Source organism: Salmo salar, chromosome 13 (genome assembly GCF_965601325.2).
Source record: "Salmo salar chromosome 13, fSalSal1, whole genome shotgun sequence".
NCBI classification, from domain to species: Eukaryota; Metazoa; Chordata; class Actinopteri; order Salmoniformes; family Salmonidae; genus Salmo; species Salmo salar.
In genome coordinates this window covers 15,918,711-15,937,030 of record NC_138303.1, presented here as the reverse complement: position 1 = coordinate 15,937,030, position 18,320 = coordinate 15,918,711, and the positions used below count along the sequence as shown (strand labels likewise).

Below are 18,320 nucleotides of genomic sequence, written 5' to 3'. Positions count from 1 at the left end.
ATAGACTTATAGATGACCTGGAGCCAGTGGGTCTGGCGACGAATATGTAGCAAGGGCCAGCCGTCTAGAGCATACAGGTCGCAGTGGTGGGTGGTATAAGGGGCTCTGGTAACAAAACGGATGGCACTGTGATAGACTGCATCTAGTTTGCTGAGTAGAGTATTGGAAGCTATTTTGTAGATGACATTGCCCGAAGTCGAGGATCGGTAGGATAGTTAGTTTTACGAGGGTAAGTTTGGCGGCGTGAGTGAAGGAGGCTTTGTTGCGAAATAGAAAGCCGATTCCAGATTTGATTTTGGATTGGAGATGTTTAATATGAGTCTGGAAGGAGAGTTTACAGTCTAGCCAGACATCTAGGTATTTGTAGTTGTCCATATATTGTAACTCAGAACCGTCCAGAGTAGTGATGCTAGTCGGGCGGGCGGGTGCGGGCAGCGAACGGTTAAAAAGCATGCATTTGGTTTTACTAGCGTTTAAGAGCAGTTGGAGGCCACGGAAGGAGTGTTGTATGGCATTGAAGCTCGTTTGGAGGTTAGTTAGCACAGTGTCCAAAGAATGTCCAAAGCAGGATGGATATAGGTCTATAACAGTTAGGGTCTAGAGTGTCACCCCCTTTGAAGAGGGGGATGATCGCAGCAGCTTTCCAATCTTTAGGGATCTCGGACGATACGAAAGAGAGGTTGAACAGACTGGTAATAGGGGTTGCAACAATGCCGGCGGATAGTTTTAGAAATAGAGGGTCCAGATTGTCTAGCCCAGCTGATTTGTACGGGTCCAGGTTTTGCAGCTCTTTCAGAACATCTGCAATCTGGATTTGGGTGAAGGAGAAGCTGGGGAGGCTCGGGCAAGTAGCTACGCGGGGGACGGAGCTGTTGGCCGGGGCTGGGGTAGCCAGGTGGAAAGCATGGCCAGCCGTAGAGAAATGCTTATTGAAATGTTCGATTATCGTGGATTTATCGGTGGTGACCGTGTTACCTAGCCTCAGAGCAGTGGGCAGCTGGGAGGAGGTGCTCTTGATCTCCATGGACTTTACAGTGTCCAATAACTTTTTGGAGTTAGAGCTACAGGATGCAATTTATTTTAGAAAAAGCTAACCTTTGCTTTCCTGACTGACTGCGTGTATTGGTTCCTGACTTCCCTAAACAGTTGCATATCGTGGGGACTATTCGATGCTATTGCAGTCCGCCACAGGATGTTTTTGTGCTGGTCAAGGGCAGTCAGGTCTGGAGTGAACCAAGGGTTATATCTGTTCTTAGTTCTACATTTTTTGAAAGGAGCATGCTTATTTAAGATGGTGAGGGGATTACTTTTAAAGAACGACAAGGCATCCTCGACTGACGGGATGAGGTCAATATCCTTCCAGGATACCCGGGCGAGGTCGATTAGAATGGCCTGCTCACAGAAGTGTTTTAGGGAGCGTTTGACAGTGATGAGGGGTGGTCGTTTGATCGCGGACCCATAGCGGATGCAGGCAATGAGACAGTGATCGCTGAGATCCTGAATGAAAACAGCAGAGGTGAATTTGGAGGGCAGGTTGGTCAGGATAATATCTATGAGGGTTACATGTTTACGGATTTAGGGTTGTACCTGGTGGGTTCCTTGATGATTTGTGTGAGATTGAGGGCATCTAGCTTAGCTTGTAGGACTGCCGGGGTGTTAAGCATATCCCAGTTTAGGTCACCTAACAGAACAAACTCTGAAGATGGATGAGGGGCAATCAATTCACATATGGTGTCCAGGGCACAGCTGGGAGCTGAGGGGGGTCTATAACAGGCGGCAGCGGCAAGATACTTATTTCTGGAGAGATTAATTTTTAAAATTAGAAGCTCGAACTGTTTCGGCATAGACCTGGAAAGTATGACAGAACTTTGCAAGCTATCTCTGCAGTATAGTGCAACTCCTCCCCCTTTGGCAGTTCTATCTTGACGGAAAATGTTGCAGTTGGGTATGGAAATCTCCGAATTTTTGGTGGCCTTCCTAAGCCAGGATTTAGACACGGCAAGGACATCAGGGTCGGCGGAGTGTGCTAAAGCAGTGAGTAAAACAAACTTAGGGAGGAGGCTTCTGATGTTAACATGCATGAAACCAAGGCTTTTTCGATTACAGAAGTCAACAAATGAGAGTGCCTGGGGACACGCAGGGCCTGGGTTAACCTCCACATCACCCGAGGAACAGCGGAGGAGTAGGATGAGGGTACTGCTAAAGGCTAGCAAAACTGATCGTCTAGTGCGTTGGGGATAGAGAATAAAAGGAGCAGATTCCTGGGCGTGGTAGAATAGATTCAGGGTATAATGTGCAGACATGGGTATGTTGGGTTGCGGGTACAGCGGAGGTAAGCCCAGGCACTGAGTGATGATAAGAGAGGTTGCATCTCTGGACGTGCTGGTTATACTGGGTGAGGTCACCGCATGTGTGGGAGGTGGGACAATGGAGGAATCTGAGGCATGTTGAGTGGGACTAGGGGCTCCACTCTAAACTAAAACAATGATAACTATCCTAAACAACAGTATACAAGGCATATTGACATTTTGAAAGAGACATAAAGCGAGGCATAAAGCAATCACAGGTGTTGATTGGGAGAGCTAGCTAAGACAACAACGAGTAAGACAACAACAGCTAATCAACTAAGACAACAAAAGGTAAAATGGCGATGAATGGGCAGAGAGGGTCGGTTAACTACACACAGGGCCTGAGTTCGGGGCTAGGGCCAACAGATAAAAAAAGTATACTGTCTACTCATCAGCATACTGTCTACTCATCAGTATAATGTCTACTCATCAGTATACTGCCTACTCATCAGTGTACTGCCTACTCATCAGTATAATGTCTGCTCATCAGTATAATGTCTGCTCATCAGTATACTGTCTACTCATCAGTATAATGTCTACTCATCAGTATAATGTCTACTCATCAGTATACTGCCTACTCATCAGTGTACTGCCTACTCATCAGTATACTGCCTATTCATCAGTATAATGTCTACTCATCAGTATACTGTCTACTCATCAGTATACTGTCTACTCATCAGTATACTGTCTACTCATCAGTATAATGTCTACTCATCAGTATACTGCCTACTCATCAGTGTACTGCCTACTCATCAGTATAATGTCTGCTCATCAGTAAAATGTCTGCTCATCAGTATACTGTCTACTCATCAGTATAATGTCTACTCATCAGTATAATGTCTACTCATCAGTATAATGTCTACTCATCAGTGTACTGCCTACTCATCAGTGTACTGCCTACTCATCAGTATACTGCCTATTCATCAGTATAATGTCTACTCATCAGTATACTGTCTACTCATCAGTATACTGTCTACTCATCAGTATACTGTCTACTCATCAGTATACTGTCTACTCATCAGTATACTGTCAACTCATCAGTATACTGTCTACTCATCATGATACTGTCTACTCATCAGTGTACTGCCTACTCATCAGTATACTGTCGACTCATCAGTATAATGTCTACTCATCAGTATAATGTCTACTCATCAGTATAATGTCTGCTCATCAGTATACTGTCTACTCATCAGTATAATGTCTACTCATCAGTATAATGTCTACTCATCAGTATACTGTCAACTCATCAGTATACTGTCTACTCATCATGATACTGTCTACTCATCAGTGTACTGCCTACTCATCAGTATACTGTCGACTCATCAGTATAATGTCTACTCATCAGTATAATGTCTACTCATCAGTATACTGTCGACTCATCAGTATAATGTCTACTCATCAGTATAATGTCTACTCATCAGTATACTGCCTACTCATCAGTGTACTGCCTACTCATCAGTATACTGTCTACTCATCAGTATAATGTCTACTCATCAGTATAATGTCTACTCATCAGTATACTGCCTACTCATCAGTGTACTGCCTACTCATCAGTATACTGTCTACTCATCAGTATAATGTCTACTCATCAGTATACTGCCTACTCATCAGTGTACTGCCTACTCATCAGTATACTGTCTACTCATCATGATACTGTCTACTCATCAGTATACTGTCTACTCATCAGTATAATGTCTACTCATCAGTATAATGTCTACTCATCAGTATACTGTCTACTCATCAGTATACTGTCTACTCATCAGTATACTGTCTGCTCATCAGTATAATGTCTACTCATCAGTATACTGTCTACTCATCAGTATACTGTCTACTCATCAGTATACTGTCTGCTCATCAGTATAATGTCTACTCATCAGTATAATGTCTAGTCATCAGTATACTGCCTACTCATCAGTTTACTGTCTACTCATCAGTATACTGTCTACTCATCAGTATAATGTCTACTCATCAGTATACTGCCTACTCATCAGTATAATGTCTACTCATCAGTATAATGTCTACTCATCAGTATAATGTCTGCTCATCAGTATACTGTCTACTCATCAGTATAATGTCTACTCATCAGTATAATGTCTGCTCATCAGTATACTGTCTACTCATCAGTATAATGTCTACTCATCAGTATAATGTCTACTCATCAGTATAATGTCTACTCATCAGTATACTGTCTACTCATCAGTAAAATGTCTACTCATCAGTATAATGTCTACTCATCAGTATAATGTCTGCTCATCAGTATACTGTCTACTCATCAGTATAATGTCTACTCATCAGTATAATGTCTACTCATCAGTATACTGTCTACTCATCAGTATAATGTCTACTCATCAGTATACTGCCTACTCATCAGTGTACTGCCTACTCATCAGTATAATGTATGCTCATCAGTATAATGTCTGCTCATCAGTATAATGTCTGCTCATCAGTATACTGTCTACTCATCAGTATAATGTCTACTCATCAGTATAATGTCTACTCATCAGTATAATGTCTACTCATCAGTATACTGCCTACTCATCAGTGTACTGCCTACTCATCAGTATACTGCCTACTCATCAGTATAATGTCTACTCATCATGATACTGTCTACTCATCAGTATACTGTCTACTCATCAGTATACTGTCTACTCATCAGTATACTGTCAACTCATCAGTATACTGTCTACTCATCAGTATACTGTCTACTCATCAGTATACTGTTTACTCATCAGTATACTGTCTACTCATCATGATACTGTCTACTCATCAGTATACGCTCTACTCATCAGTATACTGTCTACTCATCAGTATACTGTCTACTCATCAGTATACTGTCTACTCATCATGATACTGTCTACTCATCAGTATACTGTCTACTCATCAGTATACGCTCTACTCATCAGTATACTGTCTACTCATCAGTATACTGTCTACTCATCAGTATACTGTCTACTCATCAGTATACTGTCTACTCATCAGTATACTGTCTACTCATCATGATACTGTCTACTCATCAGTATACGCTCTACTCATCAGTATACTGTCTACTCATCAGTATACGCTCTACTCATCAGTATACTGTCTACTCATCAGTATACTGTCTACTCATCAGTATACGCTCTACTCATCAGTATACTGTCTACTCATCAGTATACTGTCTACTCATCAGTATACTGTCTACTCATCAGTATACTGTCTACTCATCAGTATACTGTCTACTCATCAGTATACTGTCAACTCATCAGTATACTGTCTACTCATCAGTATACTGTCTACTCATCAGTATACGCTCTACTCATCAGTATACTGTCAACTCATCATGATACTGTCTACTCATCAGTATACGCTCTACTCATCAGTATACTGTCTACTCATCAGTATACTGTCTACTCATCAGTATACTGTCTACTCATCAGTATACGCTCTACTCATCAGTATACTGTCAACTCATCATGATACTGTCTACTCATCAGTATACGCTCTACTCATCAGTATACTGTCTACTCATCAGTATACGCTCTACTCATCAGTATACTGTCTACTCATCAGTATACTGTCTACTCATCAGTATACGCTCTACTCATCAGTATACTGTCTACTCATCAGTATACGCTCTACTCATCAGTATACGCTCTACTCATCAGTATACTGTCTACTCATCAGTATACTGTCTACTCATCAGTATACGCTCTACTCATCAGTATACTGCCTACTCATCAGTATACTGTCTACTCATCAGTATACGCTCTACTCATCAGTATACTGCTCTACTCATCAGTATACGTCTACTCATCAGTATACTGTCTACTCATCAGTGATACGCTCTACTCATCAGTATACTGCCTACTCATCAGTATACTGTCTACTCATCAGTATACGCTCTACTCATCAGTATACGCTCTACTCATCAGTATACTGTATTCTACAATGTTTGTTGGACAAAATCACCTCCCATTTGTGTTTATAATGTGAAGTTTGCTTACCACAGCAATAAGTTGCCAACTACTAATTCAACTATTGATGTGATCGTGTTTACACTGACAATGTCTTTTCATGTGTGGCTATGTTGGGCTAAGCGAGTTGCTATCTTGCTGTGTCCCTCAGGGTGGTGATGGTGACAGCACAGCCCTTTGTGTGAAGAACAGGTCCGCCTTTGAGCATCAACATCACCATCTATTGCAGTGCTTGGAGAAAACCACTGTGAGTGCTGCTTTTTTTATCTCATGGATTATTTTGTCTGATATGTTTATTGCTCACTTTGATGTACTGTATCTATACTCGGCAGTGTTTCACACTGTTTCACACTTTCAGCAGTTATGAGAAGTTATCATATAGTATACAGCCACCTGCAGCTAGTTTAAAGATGGCCATTCAGAGGCCAGGATAGACGTCTTTCTTTCTTTTATGTGTCGACAGAATCACGAGTTCACCGATGAAGTCACCTACAGTGAGGTGTGTATGATGGACTCGATGGGCTTCCGCACCAGCCGCAGCACTTCCTTGTCCAGCCAGCAGGGGGCCACCACCACCTGCTGCTCCCGGCGGGCCAAGAGGAGGGCCATCCGCCTTGCCAACTCCACCGTATCTGTCAGCCGGGGAAGTGTGCAGGAGCTGGACACGCTGCACGTCACCAAGACACCTGTTGGTACTCAGTACCCACAGAGGTACTGTACAGCACACACTACCCACCTGATCCAAGGAGCCCACTCCTCCCTTTCTATCTTTGCCTCACCACTTAATCACCTGTAGAGGCTGTTGATGTTTTACTACGTTTAGCTCTGGCCGATTAATTAACAAGAACATTCTGCTGATCCTGAATTACAAGCTGAGTTCGAACCGTTTCTAAGTTGTTCAAACTCTGCTTGCTCTAACTATTTTGATGCTGTTGATGTTTTTCAAAACAACCTCCATGGATTTAATGAGAAATGTTTTATTGAGCGCTTGCATTTTTATACATAGTTGCTATGATGGATGTATCACTATACAGACGGTGGAAGAACAAACTACTAGAATACACTGATCTAATTACAATGATGACACATAAAAGTCCTCTCAACATAAACACATTTTGACTATTTTGGGGTAATAGTGACAGATACGTGCATTGTCTAACTTTATTTCTCTCTCTCTGTGTGTGTGTGTGTGTGTGTGTGTGTGTGTGTGTGTGTGTGTGTGGTGTGTGTGTGTGTGTGTGTGTGTGTGTGTGTGTGTGTGTGTGTGTGGGTGTGTGTGTGTGAGAGAGCAGTCGCTCCAGTCTAAACGCCAGAACTGAAGACCTGAAGCTGAACTGTACTGACTACACAGCAGCCATCATCAGTATCCCCACTCCCCCAGCCAACAGTCCTGATGAGAGTCTACCTAACTCACCCGCCATCCCTGGCATCCTACGCAACTCTCGCTCCAGTATCTATAACACCCAGGAAACTGTCAAGATCTCCTCTTTATAACCCTCTAAAGCACAGGACCTTGACCCATTGCACAAAACAAGAGGAATGGGGTCCGTCAGAGAAGGACATTGGAAAGAAGGATGATAACGTCCACACTCTTTGCAAATGCTTCACTCTGATACCAACGTAATGTCTACTGAATAGTCAAGGTAGGGGAAGCGTGAGAAAAAATATATAAATGAATTGTAACTATTTGATGTGCTGGAACAGATACTGTGAGGTTGACCTTTTGGCCCAAGGAGATACGGGGGGGTGTTGAAGCAGTACCACAGACACAATCTGAGCTGACCAGGAACAGATGACAATGCCTGTTGGACTCAGAGAAGGGACACAGATGGATGGTGTGGTTAGTAAGAGTGCTTTTCAACAATAATATACCCACCGTGGCATCGAAAGCCTTTAACTTTTTCAAGATATGCAACGTTAGAACAAGCAGGAAAAACTAATATACATAATTGGTGTAAAGAAATTGCAGGGAGAGATTATAAAGGTTATGAATAATTGCACAATCATATTGATATTTAAATACATCTTTACAGACGGAAATATGAATACTGTATTCTGCAATAGATATTCTTAACACAAATGAATGAGAAAATAAAGGAGTGATCGTTAGATGGAACTACATATGTAACATATTTTGTATCATACGTCTCTAAATCACATGCATCTTCAAACTTTACCAAAAAATGTCAGTGTACTGACTAGCTTAATACAGCAGTGCATGTTCCTGTTCAGTAGACGGTGGAGAAGAGAAGCTACTGATATTAGTGGTGTCAGATATGACTTGCTCATCTGGTTTTTTGCATGTTATCTTATTCTTTCTCTCAGAACAGTTTGTTTGATTTATTTTTCCTGACAACAACATTGTAACGTAATAATGATGTCTGCACCGGAAGTGTACATTAGGTAAAAAATGAATTAAATAAAAAACATTCAGGCATGTTCCTCGCCAGAATGCAAAGTGGGTGAGTCCGATTGTATGGTCTGTGTGTAGTAGGTTGGGAGGACTTGTGTTAATTGATCGCAGATATGCATGGATACCGTTTTAGGTATTTTACATGTTTTTTCCCTTGGGAAATCAAATGTAGAGGAGGGATTGAGCAACATCCATTGTCAATGAGTCAGAAATAAGGGAGAAGAGGTTACCAGTAAGAAAAAAGTATCTATCCATCTTTGAGTTCACAGTAACCTATCATTGACATCCATTATCATCACAGTGTTATTCAGTTTAGACCCTCTTGTAATATTATGTTACAGGTTTAAGTGTATGCAGCCTGTTGACGGCTGTGTAATACACAAACTACTTTTCTGTTCAACATGCTAACATATCGGTGCTGTTACTGTACTTGATTGGACTATGAGATCTGGCGTTTACAATCCTACTTTTTTTCTCCTACAATTATTATTATTTGCATAATATTGCAATGAAAAATCTGAAACTGTGCACTACAGCTGTTTTAAAGTTACTTTAGTATTTATTCGTTAGCTTTATTTTGGGTTATATAATGCAGATAGGACTAGAGTAATGAGCACTGTTATGGATAACTACAGATTGTACACCAGACAATGAGATATAACCAAAGATTTTTGGCATCTATTCCTGGACACTACAGGTTTGCCTATTCAAAACGATGCCATAGATTCTTCAACAACTTGAGGCTCCCGAGTGGCGCAGCAGTCTAAGGCACTGCCTCTCAGTGCTAGAGGCGTCACTACAGACCCTGGTTTGATTCCAGGCCGTATCACAACGATTGGCCCAGCGTCGTTAGGGTTTCGCTGGGGTAGGCCGGCATCGTAAATAAGAATTTGTTCTTAACTGACTTGCCTAGTTAAATAAAAATAAAATACTAACCTGGTATTGGCGATACTCTTTCTTTTGAAATCTGGAAAACAGTTGTCTTATACAGTAAAGGTCGTTTATAAGACAACTGTTTTCCAGAATCGAGAACGAAGAGAGTATCGCCAATACCAGGTCAGTTGAAGAAGCTATGGCAGCGCTTTGTGTAGGCCAACCTGTAACGTGCAGTAATGGATGCCAAAAATCTGTGGTTATATCTCATTATCTGGTGTACAATCTGCAGCTATGTTATGGACATCTCACACATATTTGCCAACATTAATTTCCAAACATATATAGCTATATGAATCACATTATTTACACAATGTCATTTTCTGATGGAAGTGATAACAGCTGGGTAAAGTTGTGTCATATGATATATATATATATGGATGGTGTACGAATAAAATAAATGTTTGCGTGGAAGGTTGTGTAGTAGCCATGAGAACCTTATACATACTGCTCCTCATAAACCTGATCCAATGACAAGTGAGCGGATGTGCAGGTTCAGCAGAGGTGGCACCAGTACTCATGCTGGCAATAGAGATACACTGATTCCCTAGAGCAGGGGTATTGAACTCTGAGCCTGCGAGGTCTGGAGACGACTGCTGGTTTTCTGGTCTACCTGATAATTAACTTTCACACACCTGGTGTCCCAGCTCTAAAGCAGTCCCTGATTAGAGGAGAACAATAAAAATATGCAGTGAAACTGACTTGGAGGTCCAGAGTTGAATTTGAGGGCCCTAGAGGATGATGGCTGAAAGAGACCAGAGGCACAGAGGTGCGTATTCTGTTCCACAAATAAAGCAACAAGAATTCAGAAAATGGTTTTGCTATCAAGTTGTTTGTTTGTTCTAGTGTTTCTCCCCCTGAATGATGGTGATATGTTTATATTTTTATTTTACATATATTATTTGTTTTTACCTATAATGCCCTCCATGGTGAGATTTGATAAGTCACCAGTAGGGGGCGCTACAGTGTGTGATACAAAATCTTCACCTTTCACCTTTACGCTCAAATGACGGTAGAGTCCTGTTTCTTAATCCTGGTCCTGGGGACCTAAAGAGACAAACTTTTTGTTTTTTGTCCTAGCACTACACAGCTGATTCAAATGATCAACTCATCATAAAGCTTTGATTATTTGAATCAGGTGTGTAGTGCTTGTGCAAAAAATTAAATGTTTGTCCCTTTAGGTCCCCAGAACCAGAATTAAAAAACACAACTGTAAATGAAAAATGTCTCCCCTTTGTGTCCCCAGAACCAGGATAAAGAAACACTGCAAGTAGACAACGGATGACATAATCCCAATAGTTTATTCTTTTTTTCATTTATTACAATTACCAACGGTCTGTTTTCATAAATAGTGCAGAATAAATACCTTGCAGTTAAAATCTCAAGTACTGTGTGATTAGTTTAAGACCACTGGATGATCTAACCATAATATGACCTGTATTCGCTGACGCTGTCCATCTCTGTCTGTCAGTCTGTCTTAATCTTCCTGACATTGGCACTGACCTTTGAAGTGCCACTTAACCTGTTTAAAATGACATCACTAACATGATTTGTGGCATTGACTGTCAGAGCTAGCTAGAGAATGACTGAATGGTATTCACGGCTTCACTCCTATATGACAATAGACCATTAGGCCTCACTGTCACCATGGTTACTGGGGTGTCTTATGCAATAGCCCGTTTTAGAAACCCACATGCTTTGTATTACACCTAAACTTTTTCAATGAAATAAATGAATAACAAACAAAGAAAGAGATGGAGACACCGTATAATATAAGAGTTCATCTAAATTGCAAGTTCAATTTAAGGACATTCAATACCTACAGTATGTGAAAGAAACAGTCAGTGCATCGCCTCACTACGATGGAAGATGTGGTTTCTGTTAGCAGAGATGTCTCTGTGGTATGTGTTTTTCTCATGAAATGAAAGCAAGCATTGCAAGTACAGTAGTTTTATGATAATCATCATCGTAGACATCCAAGCATTTCTTTAACACATGTTGGCTACTAAGTTACATCCAAAGCAAAAATTAATTAACATAAACATGATGCATACAATTATTATCTTCAGTCATATTGCAACAGAGGAAAGTTTCAGAGTGCATTTTATCTGTGCTTAACTAAGTGCTTCTTTAAAAGTACCCTGGCAGGCAGCCCTGCCACAAAAAAAGATCTTGGCTCTTAGATGGCAATCACCTCACAATTAAGGCCTGGACAAATATACTTGACTCCGTAAAGAATAATCTCAGCTAAAGCCCAATACATACAGTTTACATATACCTTAGCCAAAGACATTTAAACTCAGTTTTTCACAATTCCTGACATTTAATCCTAGTAAAAATTCCCTGTTTTAGGTCAGTTAGGATTACCACTTTATTTTAAGAATGTGAAATGTCAGAATAATAGTAGAGAGAATGATTTATTTCAGCTTTTATTTCTTTCATCACATTCCCAGTGGGTCAGAAGTTTACATACACTCAATTAGTATTTGGTAGCATTGTCTTTAAATTGTTTAACTTGGGTCAAACATTTTGGGTAGCCTTCCACAAGCTTCCCACAATAAGTTGGGTGAATTTTGACCCATTCCTCCTGACAGAGCTAGTGTAACTGAGTCAGGTTTGTAGGCCTCCTTGCTCACATACGCTTTTTCAGTTCTGCCCACAAATTTTCTATAGGATTGAGGTCAGGGCTTTGTGATGGCCACTCCAATACCTTGACTTTGTTGTCCTTAAGCCATTTTTCCACAACTTTGGAAGTATGCTTTGTCCATTTGGGAGACCCATTTGAGACCCATTTGCAACCAAGCTTTAACTTTCTGACTGATGTCTTGAGATGTTGCTTCAATATATCCACATCATTTTCCTTTCTCATGATGCCATCTATTTTGTGAAGTGCACCAGTACCTCCAGCAGCAAAACACCAATACAACATGATGCTGCCACCCCTGTTCTTCACGGTTGGGATGGTATTCTTCGGCTTGCAAGCCTCCCCCTTTTTCCTCCAAACATAACGATGTTCATTATGGCCAAACAGTTCTATTTTTATTTCATCAGACCAGAGGACATTTCTCCAAAAAGTACGACCTTTGTCCCCATGTGCAGTTGCAAACCGTAGTCTGACTTTTTTATGGCAGTTTTGGAGCAGTGGCTTCTTCCTTGCTGAGCGGCATTTCAGGTTATGTCGATATAGGACTCGTTTTACTGTGGATATAAATACTTTTGCACCTGGTTCCTCCAGCATCTTCACAAGGTCCTTTGCTGTTGTTCTGGGATGGATTTGCACTTTTTGCACCAAAGTACGTTAATCTCTAGGAGACAGAACGTGTCTCCTTCCTGAGCGGTATGACGGCTGCGTGGTCCCATGGTGTTTCTACATGCGTACTATTGTTTGTACAGATGAACGTGGTACCTTCAGGCGTTTGGAAATTGCTCCCAAGGATGAACCAGACTTGTGGTCTACAAAATGTTTTCTTAGGTCTTGGTTGATTTCTTTTGATTTTCCCATGATGTCAAGCAAAGAGACACTGAGTTTGAAGGTAGGCCTTGAAATACATCCACAGGTACACCTCCAATTGACACAAATTATGTAAATTAGCCTATCAGTAGCTTCTAAAGCCATGACATCATTTTCTGGAATTTTCCAAGCTGTTTAAAGGCACAGTCAACTTAGTGTATGTAAACTTCTGACCCACTGGAATTGTGATACAGTGAATTTTAAGTGAAATAATCTGTCTGTAAACAATTGTTGGAAAATTATTTGTGTCATGCACAAAGTAGATGTCCTAACCGACTTGCCAAAACTATAGTTTGTTAACAAGAAATTTGTGGAGTGGTTGAAAAATGAGTTTTAATGACTCCAACCTAAGTGTATGTAAACTTTTGACTTCAAATGTACAAATAAACAATCTTTACAGCCCAACACATATATAAGAAAATATAAACACAACATGCAACAATTTCAAAGATTTTACTGATTTACAGTTCATATAATCAAATCAGTCGATTGAAAGATGTGAAGTTTCGGGATGTTGGCGGGAACTGGAAAATGCTGCTGTACACGTCAATCCAGAGCATCCCAAACATACTCAATGGGTGACATGTTTGGTGAGTATGCAGGCAATGGAAGAACTGGGACATTTTCAGCTTCCAGGAATTGTGTACAGGTCCGTGTGACATGGGGCTGTGCATTATCATGCTCAAACATGAGGTGATGAATGGCACGACAATGGGCCTAAAGATCACATCACGGTATGTCTGTGCATTCAAATTACCATCAATAAAATGCAATTGTGTTTGTTGTCCGTAGCACGCTGTTCACAACATTGACATCAGCAAACCGCATCAGCAATCCGCTCGCCCACATGACGCCACACACATATATATATATATACCTACCGTACCAGTCAAAAGTTTATACCTATTTTAATCTGTGTGTTACTTTCTTTGCTTTCAGACCCATGGGGAAGGGGTAGTATGTAGACGGTTTTCTCTGTTCACTGGGGGGAGGGGGGGAATCTAGGGGGTGAGGGGTGACTAGTTTATAGGTGGGTTGGGAAGGGTGGAAACATTGTTTCCAGGAGTGGGGGGTGGGGGGAGGGGTTGGATGGAGACATGCTAGCTGGGTGGGGTTTGGTGAATGGGATGGGAGGTTGGGGTGGAGGCGTGTTGGCTGGGTGGGGTTGGGTGAATGGGATGGGAGGTTGGGGTGGAGGCGTGTTGGCTGGGTGGGGTTGGGTGAATGGGATGGGAGGTTGGGGTGGAGGCGTGTTGGCTGGGTGGGGTTGGGTGAATGGGATGGGAGGTTGGGGTGGAGGCTTGTTGGCTGGGTGGGGTTGGGTGAATGGGATGGGAGGTTGGGGGTGGAGGCGTGTTTGCTGGGTGGGGTTGGGTGAATGGGATGGGAGGTTGGGGGTGGAGGCGTGTTGGCTGGGTGGGGTTGGGTGAATGGGATGGGAGGTTGGGGTGGAGGCGTGTTGGCTGGGTGGGGTTGGGTGAATGGGATGGGATGGGAGGTTGGGGTGGAGGCGTGTTGGCTGGGTGGGGTTGGGTGAATGGGATGGGATGGGAGGTTGGGGTGGAGGCGTGTTGGCTGGGTGGGGTTGGGTGAATGGGATGGGAGGTTGGGGTGGAGGCGTGTTGGCTGGGAAGGGTTGGGTGAATGGGATGGGATGGGATGGGAGGTTGGGGTGGAGGCGTGTTGGCTGGGTGGGGTTGGGTGAATGGGATGGGAGGTTGGGGTGGAGGCGTGTTGGCTGGGTGGGGTTGGGTGAATGGGATGGGATGGGAGGTTGGGGTGGAGGCGTGTTGGCTGGGTGGGGTTTGATGAGTGGGATGGGAGGTTGGGGTGGAGGCGTGTTGGCTGGGTGGGGTTTGATGAGTGGGATGGGAGGTTGGGGTGGAGGCCATGTTAGCTGGGTGGGGTTGGGTGAATGGGATGGGAGGTTGGGGTGGAGGCGTGTTGGATAGGTGGGGTTGGGTGAATGGGATGGGATGGGAGGTTGGGGTGGAGGCGTGTTGGCTGGGTGGGGTTGGGTGAATGGGATGGGAGGTTGGGGTGGAGGCATGTTGGCTGGGTGGGGTTGGGTGAATGGGATGGGATGGGAGGTTGGGGTGGAGGCGTGTTGGCTGGGTGGGGTTTGATGAGTGGGATGGGAGGTTGGGGTGGAGGCGTGTTGGCTGGGTGGGGTTGGGTGAATGGGATGGGATGGGAGGTTGGGGTGGAGGCGTGTTGGCTGGGTGGGGTTTGGTGAATGGGATGGGAGGTTGGCTTGGAGGCGTGTTGGCTGGGTGGGGTTGGGTGAATGGGATGCGAGGTTGGGGGTGGAGGCGTGTTGGCTGGGTGGGGTTGGGTGAATGGGATGGGAGGTTGGGGTGGAGGCGTGTTGGCTGGGTGGGGTTGGGTGAATGGGATGGGAGGTTGGGGTGGAGGCGTGTTGGCTGGGTGGGGTTGGGTGAATGGGATGGGAGGTTGGGGTGGAGGCGTGTTGGCTGGGTGGGGTTGGGTGAATGGGATGGGATGGGAGGTTGGGGTGGAGGCGTGTTGGCTGGGTGGGGTTTGATGAGTGGGATGGGAGGTTGGGGTGGAGGCGTGTTGGCTGGGTGGGGTTGGGTGAATGGGATGGGATGGGAGGTTGGGGTGGAGGCGTGTTGGCTGGGTGGGATTGGGTGAATGGGATGGGAGGTTGGCTTGGAGGCGTGTTGGCTGGGTGGGGTTGGGTGAATGGGATGCGAGGTTGGGGGTGGAGGCGTGTTGGCTGGGTGGGGTTGGGTGAATGGGATGGGAGGTTGGGGTGGAGGCGTGTTGGCTGGGTGGGGTTGGGTGAATGGGATGGGAGGTTGGGGTGGAGGCGTGTTGGCTGGGTGGGGTTGGGTGAATGGGATGGGAGGTTGGGGTGGAGGCGTGTTGGCTGGGTGGGGTTGGGTGAATGGGATGGGATGGGAGGTTGGGGTGGAGGCGTGTTGGCTGGGTGGGGTTTGATGAGTGGGATGGGAGGTTGGGGTGGAGGCATGTTAGCTTGGTGGGGTTGGGTGAATGGGATGGGAGGTTGGGGTGGAGGCGTGTTGGCTGGGTAGGGTTTGATGAGTGGGATGGGAGGTTGGGGTGGAGGCGTGTTGGCTGGGTGGGGTTTGATTAGAGGGATGGGAGGTTGGGGTGGAGGCCGTGTTAGCTTGGTGGGGTTGGGTGAATGGGATGGGAGGTTGGGGTGGAGGCGTGTTGGCTGGGTGGGGTTTGATTAGTGGGATGGGAGGTTGGGGTGGAGGCCGTGTTAGCTTGGTGGGGTTGGGTGAATGGGATGGGAGGTTGGGGTGGAGGCGTGTTGGCTGGGTGGGGTTGGGTGAATGGGATGGGAGGTTGGGGTGGAGGCGTGTTGGCTGGGTGGGGTTGGGTGAATGGGATGGGAGGTTGGGGTGGAGGCGTGTTGGTTGGGTGGGGTTGGGTGAATGGGATGGGAGGTTGGGGGTGGAGGCGTGTTGGCTGGGTGGGGTTGGGTGAATGGGATGCGAGGTTGGGGGTGGAAGCGTGTTGGCTGGGTGTTTTTTAAATGTATTATTACTTCAACTTTATAATATTATCAAAATGATCAATACTTTTTAGTTATGTGCAGCAGGTAGCCTAGCGGTTCAGAGGGTTGGGCCAGTAACCGGAAGGTGTAGGTTTGCATCCCTGAGACGGCAAGGTGGGAAAAATGCCGTTCTGCTCTTGAGCAAGGCAGTTAACACCAACAACAACGGCTCCCTGGGTGCAGTGGACGTCGGTTAAGGCAGCTCCCCGCACCTCTCTGATTCAGGTTGGGTTAAATGCAGAAGACGCATTCAGTTTTGCAACTGACTAGGTATCAGTCTGTATTGTATTCATTATGTTCTGTGGGAAATAATGAATTGAAATATATGAACAGAATATGGATTGAGGTTCATTTAAATATTGTAACTTTAACCCACCCGCCCACCCCCACCTCCCAACAAAAAAATGACAAAACATGTTTAAATATTTGCCACAAAAAAAAAGTACACTTGGATGATTGATAGGCCTACTCATAGTCTGAAGAGGTGTCCTCTTTGGAGAAGGAGAATTTCCCCTTCTACACATATAGAAGAACAGTGTGTACGAATGAAAATGCCTCTGCTAAAGACGATGAGCTTAATAAAAGTGTCCCTACCCTTTCCTCCTCTGAGATGGTAGGAGATAACTGCATCTCCCTCAGTAAGCAGACAGACCACAAAGCCACAGATCACTCAACATTTCCACTTAGCTGTCAAATCTCTTATCTCAGCCACAGCCACAGCCTGGCATAATGACGTCTTGCTGAGGGTCTCAGATTCGTTTTTTTGCTCATGAAAAACATAGTTGTTCAAGTTAAACTCATTTATATACCATGTTGAAAAATGCCATATGATACCTTACATGTTAAAAAAAATAAAAAAATAATGTTTTATTGTCACATACACCAAATAGCTGCATTGAAATGTGTTGTTTTACAGGTTCAGCCATAGTTGTACAGCGTCTCTGGAGCAAATTATGGTTATGTTCCTTGCTCAAGGGCACATTAAACAGTTTTTACACTTTGTCGGCTCGGGTATTCAAACGCAGAAACCTTTCAGTTACTGGCCCAATTCTCTAACTGCTAGGCTTCCTGCCACTCTATTGGTTACAAGAAGTGTGTGTTTACAGTAATTTAGGCTAATATAAGTTGCATTTGGTGTTCATATCTGGTTTTCACATGTCCTTTTTCTTTCTTAAGAGATATGAAACTCGATAATAACCTCTACTCTTGTAGTTATTTTAACAGTTGTAAGCACTCTGTGACAATAATGCATGTACCTTTACTGTAAATATATCAACCCTACTAAACTACATCTTACTATCATGAAATACTGATTCATATGACCACAAGAAAACCATGGTTTATCTAAGTGTGGATGGCTACTTTGTGTCAATATGCAAGGCCTCTTCATTTACAATGGACACCTACAGTAAAATGTAACTTTATTTGTCAATTTAAAATGACTCTGTAAAATATAATATAGCTTTATCAAAGTGTGTAATTTCTTAAACTCGGAATACAGTAATGTAACAAATAGTGGGATTATTGGAGCTACATTGTATGGCGTTTTCTAGGTGTGGTGACAAAGATGACCTGTATTTAAAGTTTAAGGAAATGCAACCCTTCCTTATAA

The 18,320-nt window shown here is 43.7% G+C and overlaps 1 protein-coding gene across 1 annotated transcript in view; it reads left to right on the top strand.

The window, feature by feature from the left end:
* The window catches only part of LOC106566490 (A-type voltage-gated potassium channel KCND1), a 99,215-nt gene extending 88,779 nt beyond the window's left edge, over positions 1 to 10,436 (top strand). Inside the window, exons 5-7 of the mRNA XM_014134563.3 lie at positions 6,453 to 6,548; positions 6,765 to 7,012; positions 7,594 to 10,436. Coding sequence (XP_013990038.1) covers positions 6,453 to 6,548; positions 6,765 to 7,012; positions 7,594 to 7,795 — 546 coding nt within the window. The 3' untranslated portion in view covers positions 7,796 to 10,436. The remainder of the gene's footprint in view (positions 1 to 6,452; positions 6,549 to 6,764; positions 7,013 to 7,593) is intronic.
* The last annotated feature ends 7,884 nt before the right edge of the window (positions 10,437 to 18,320 follow it).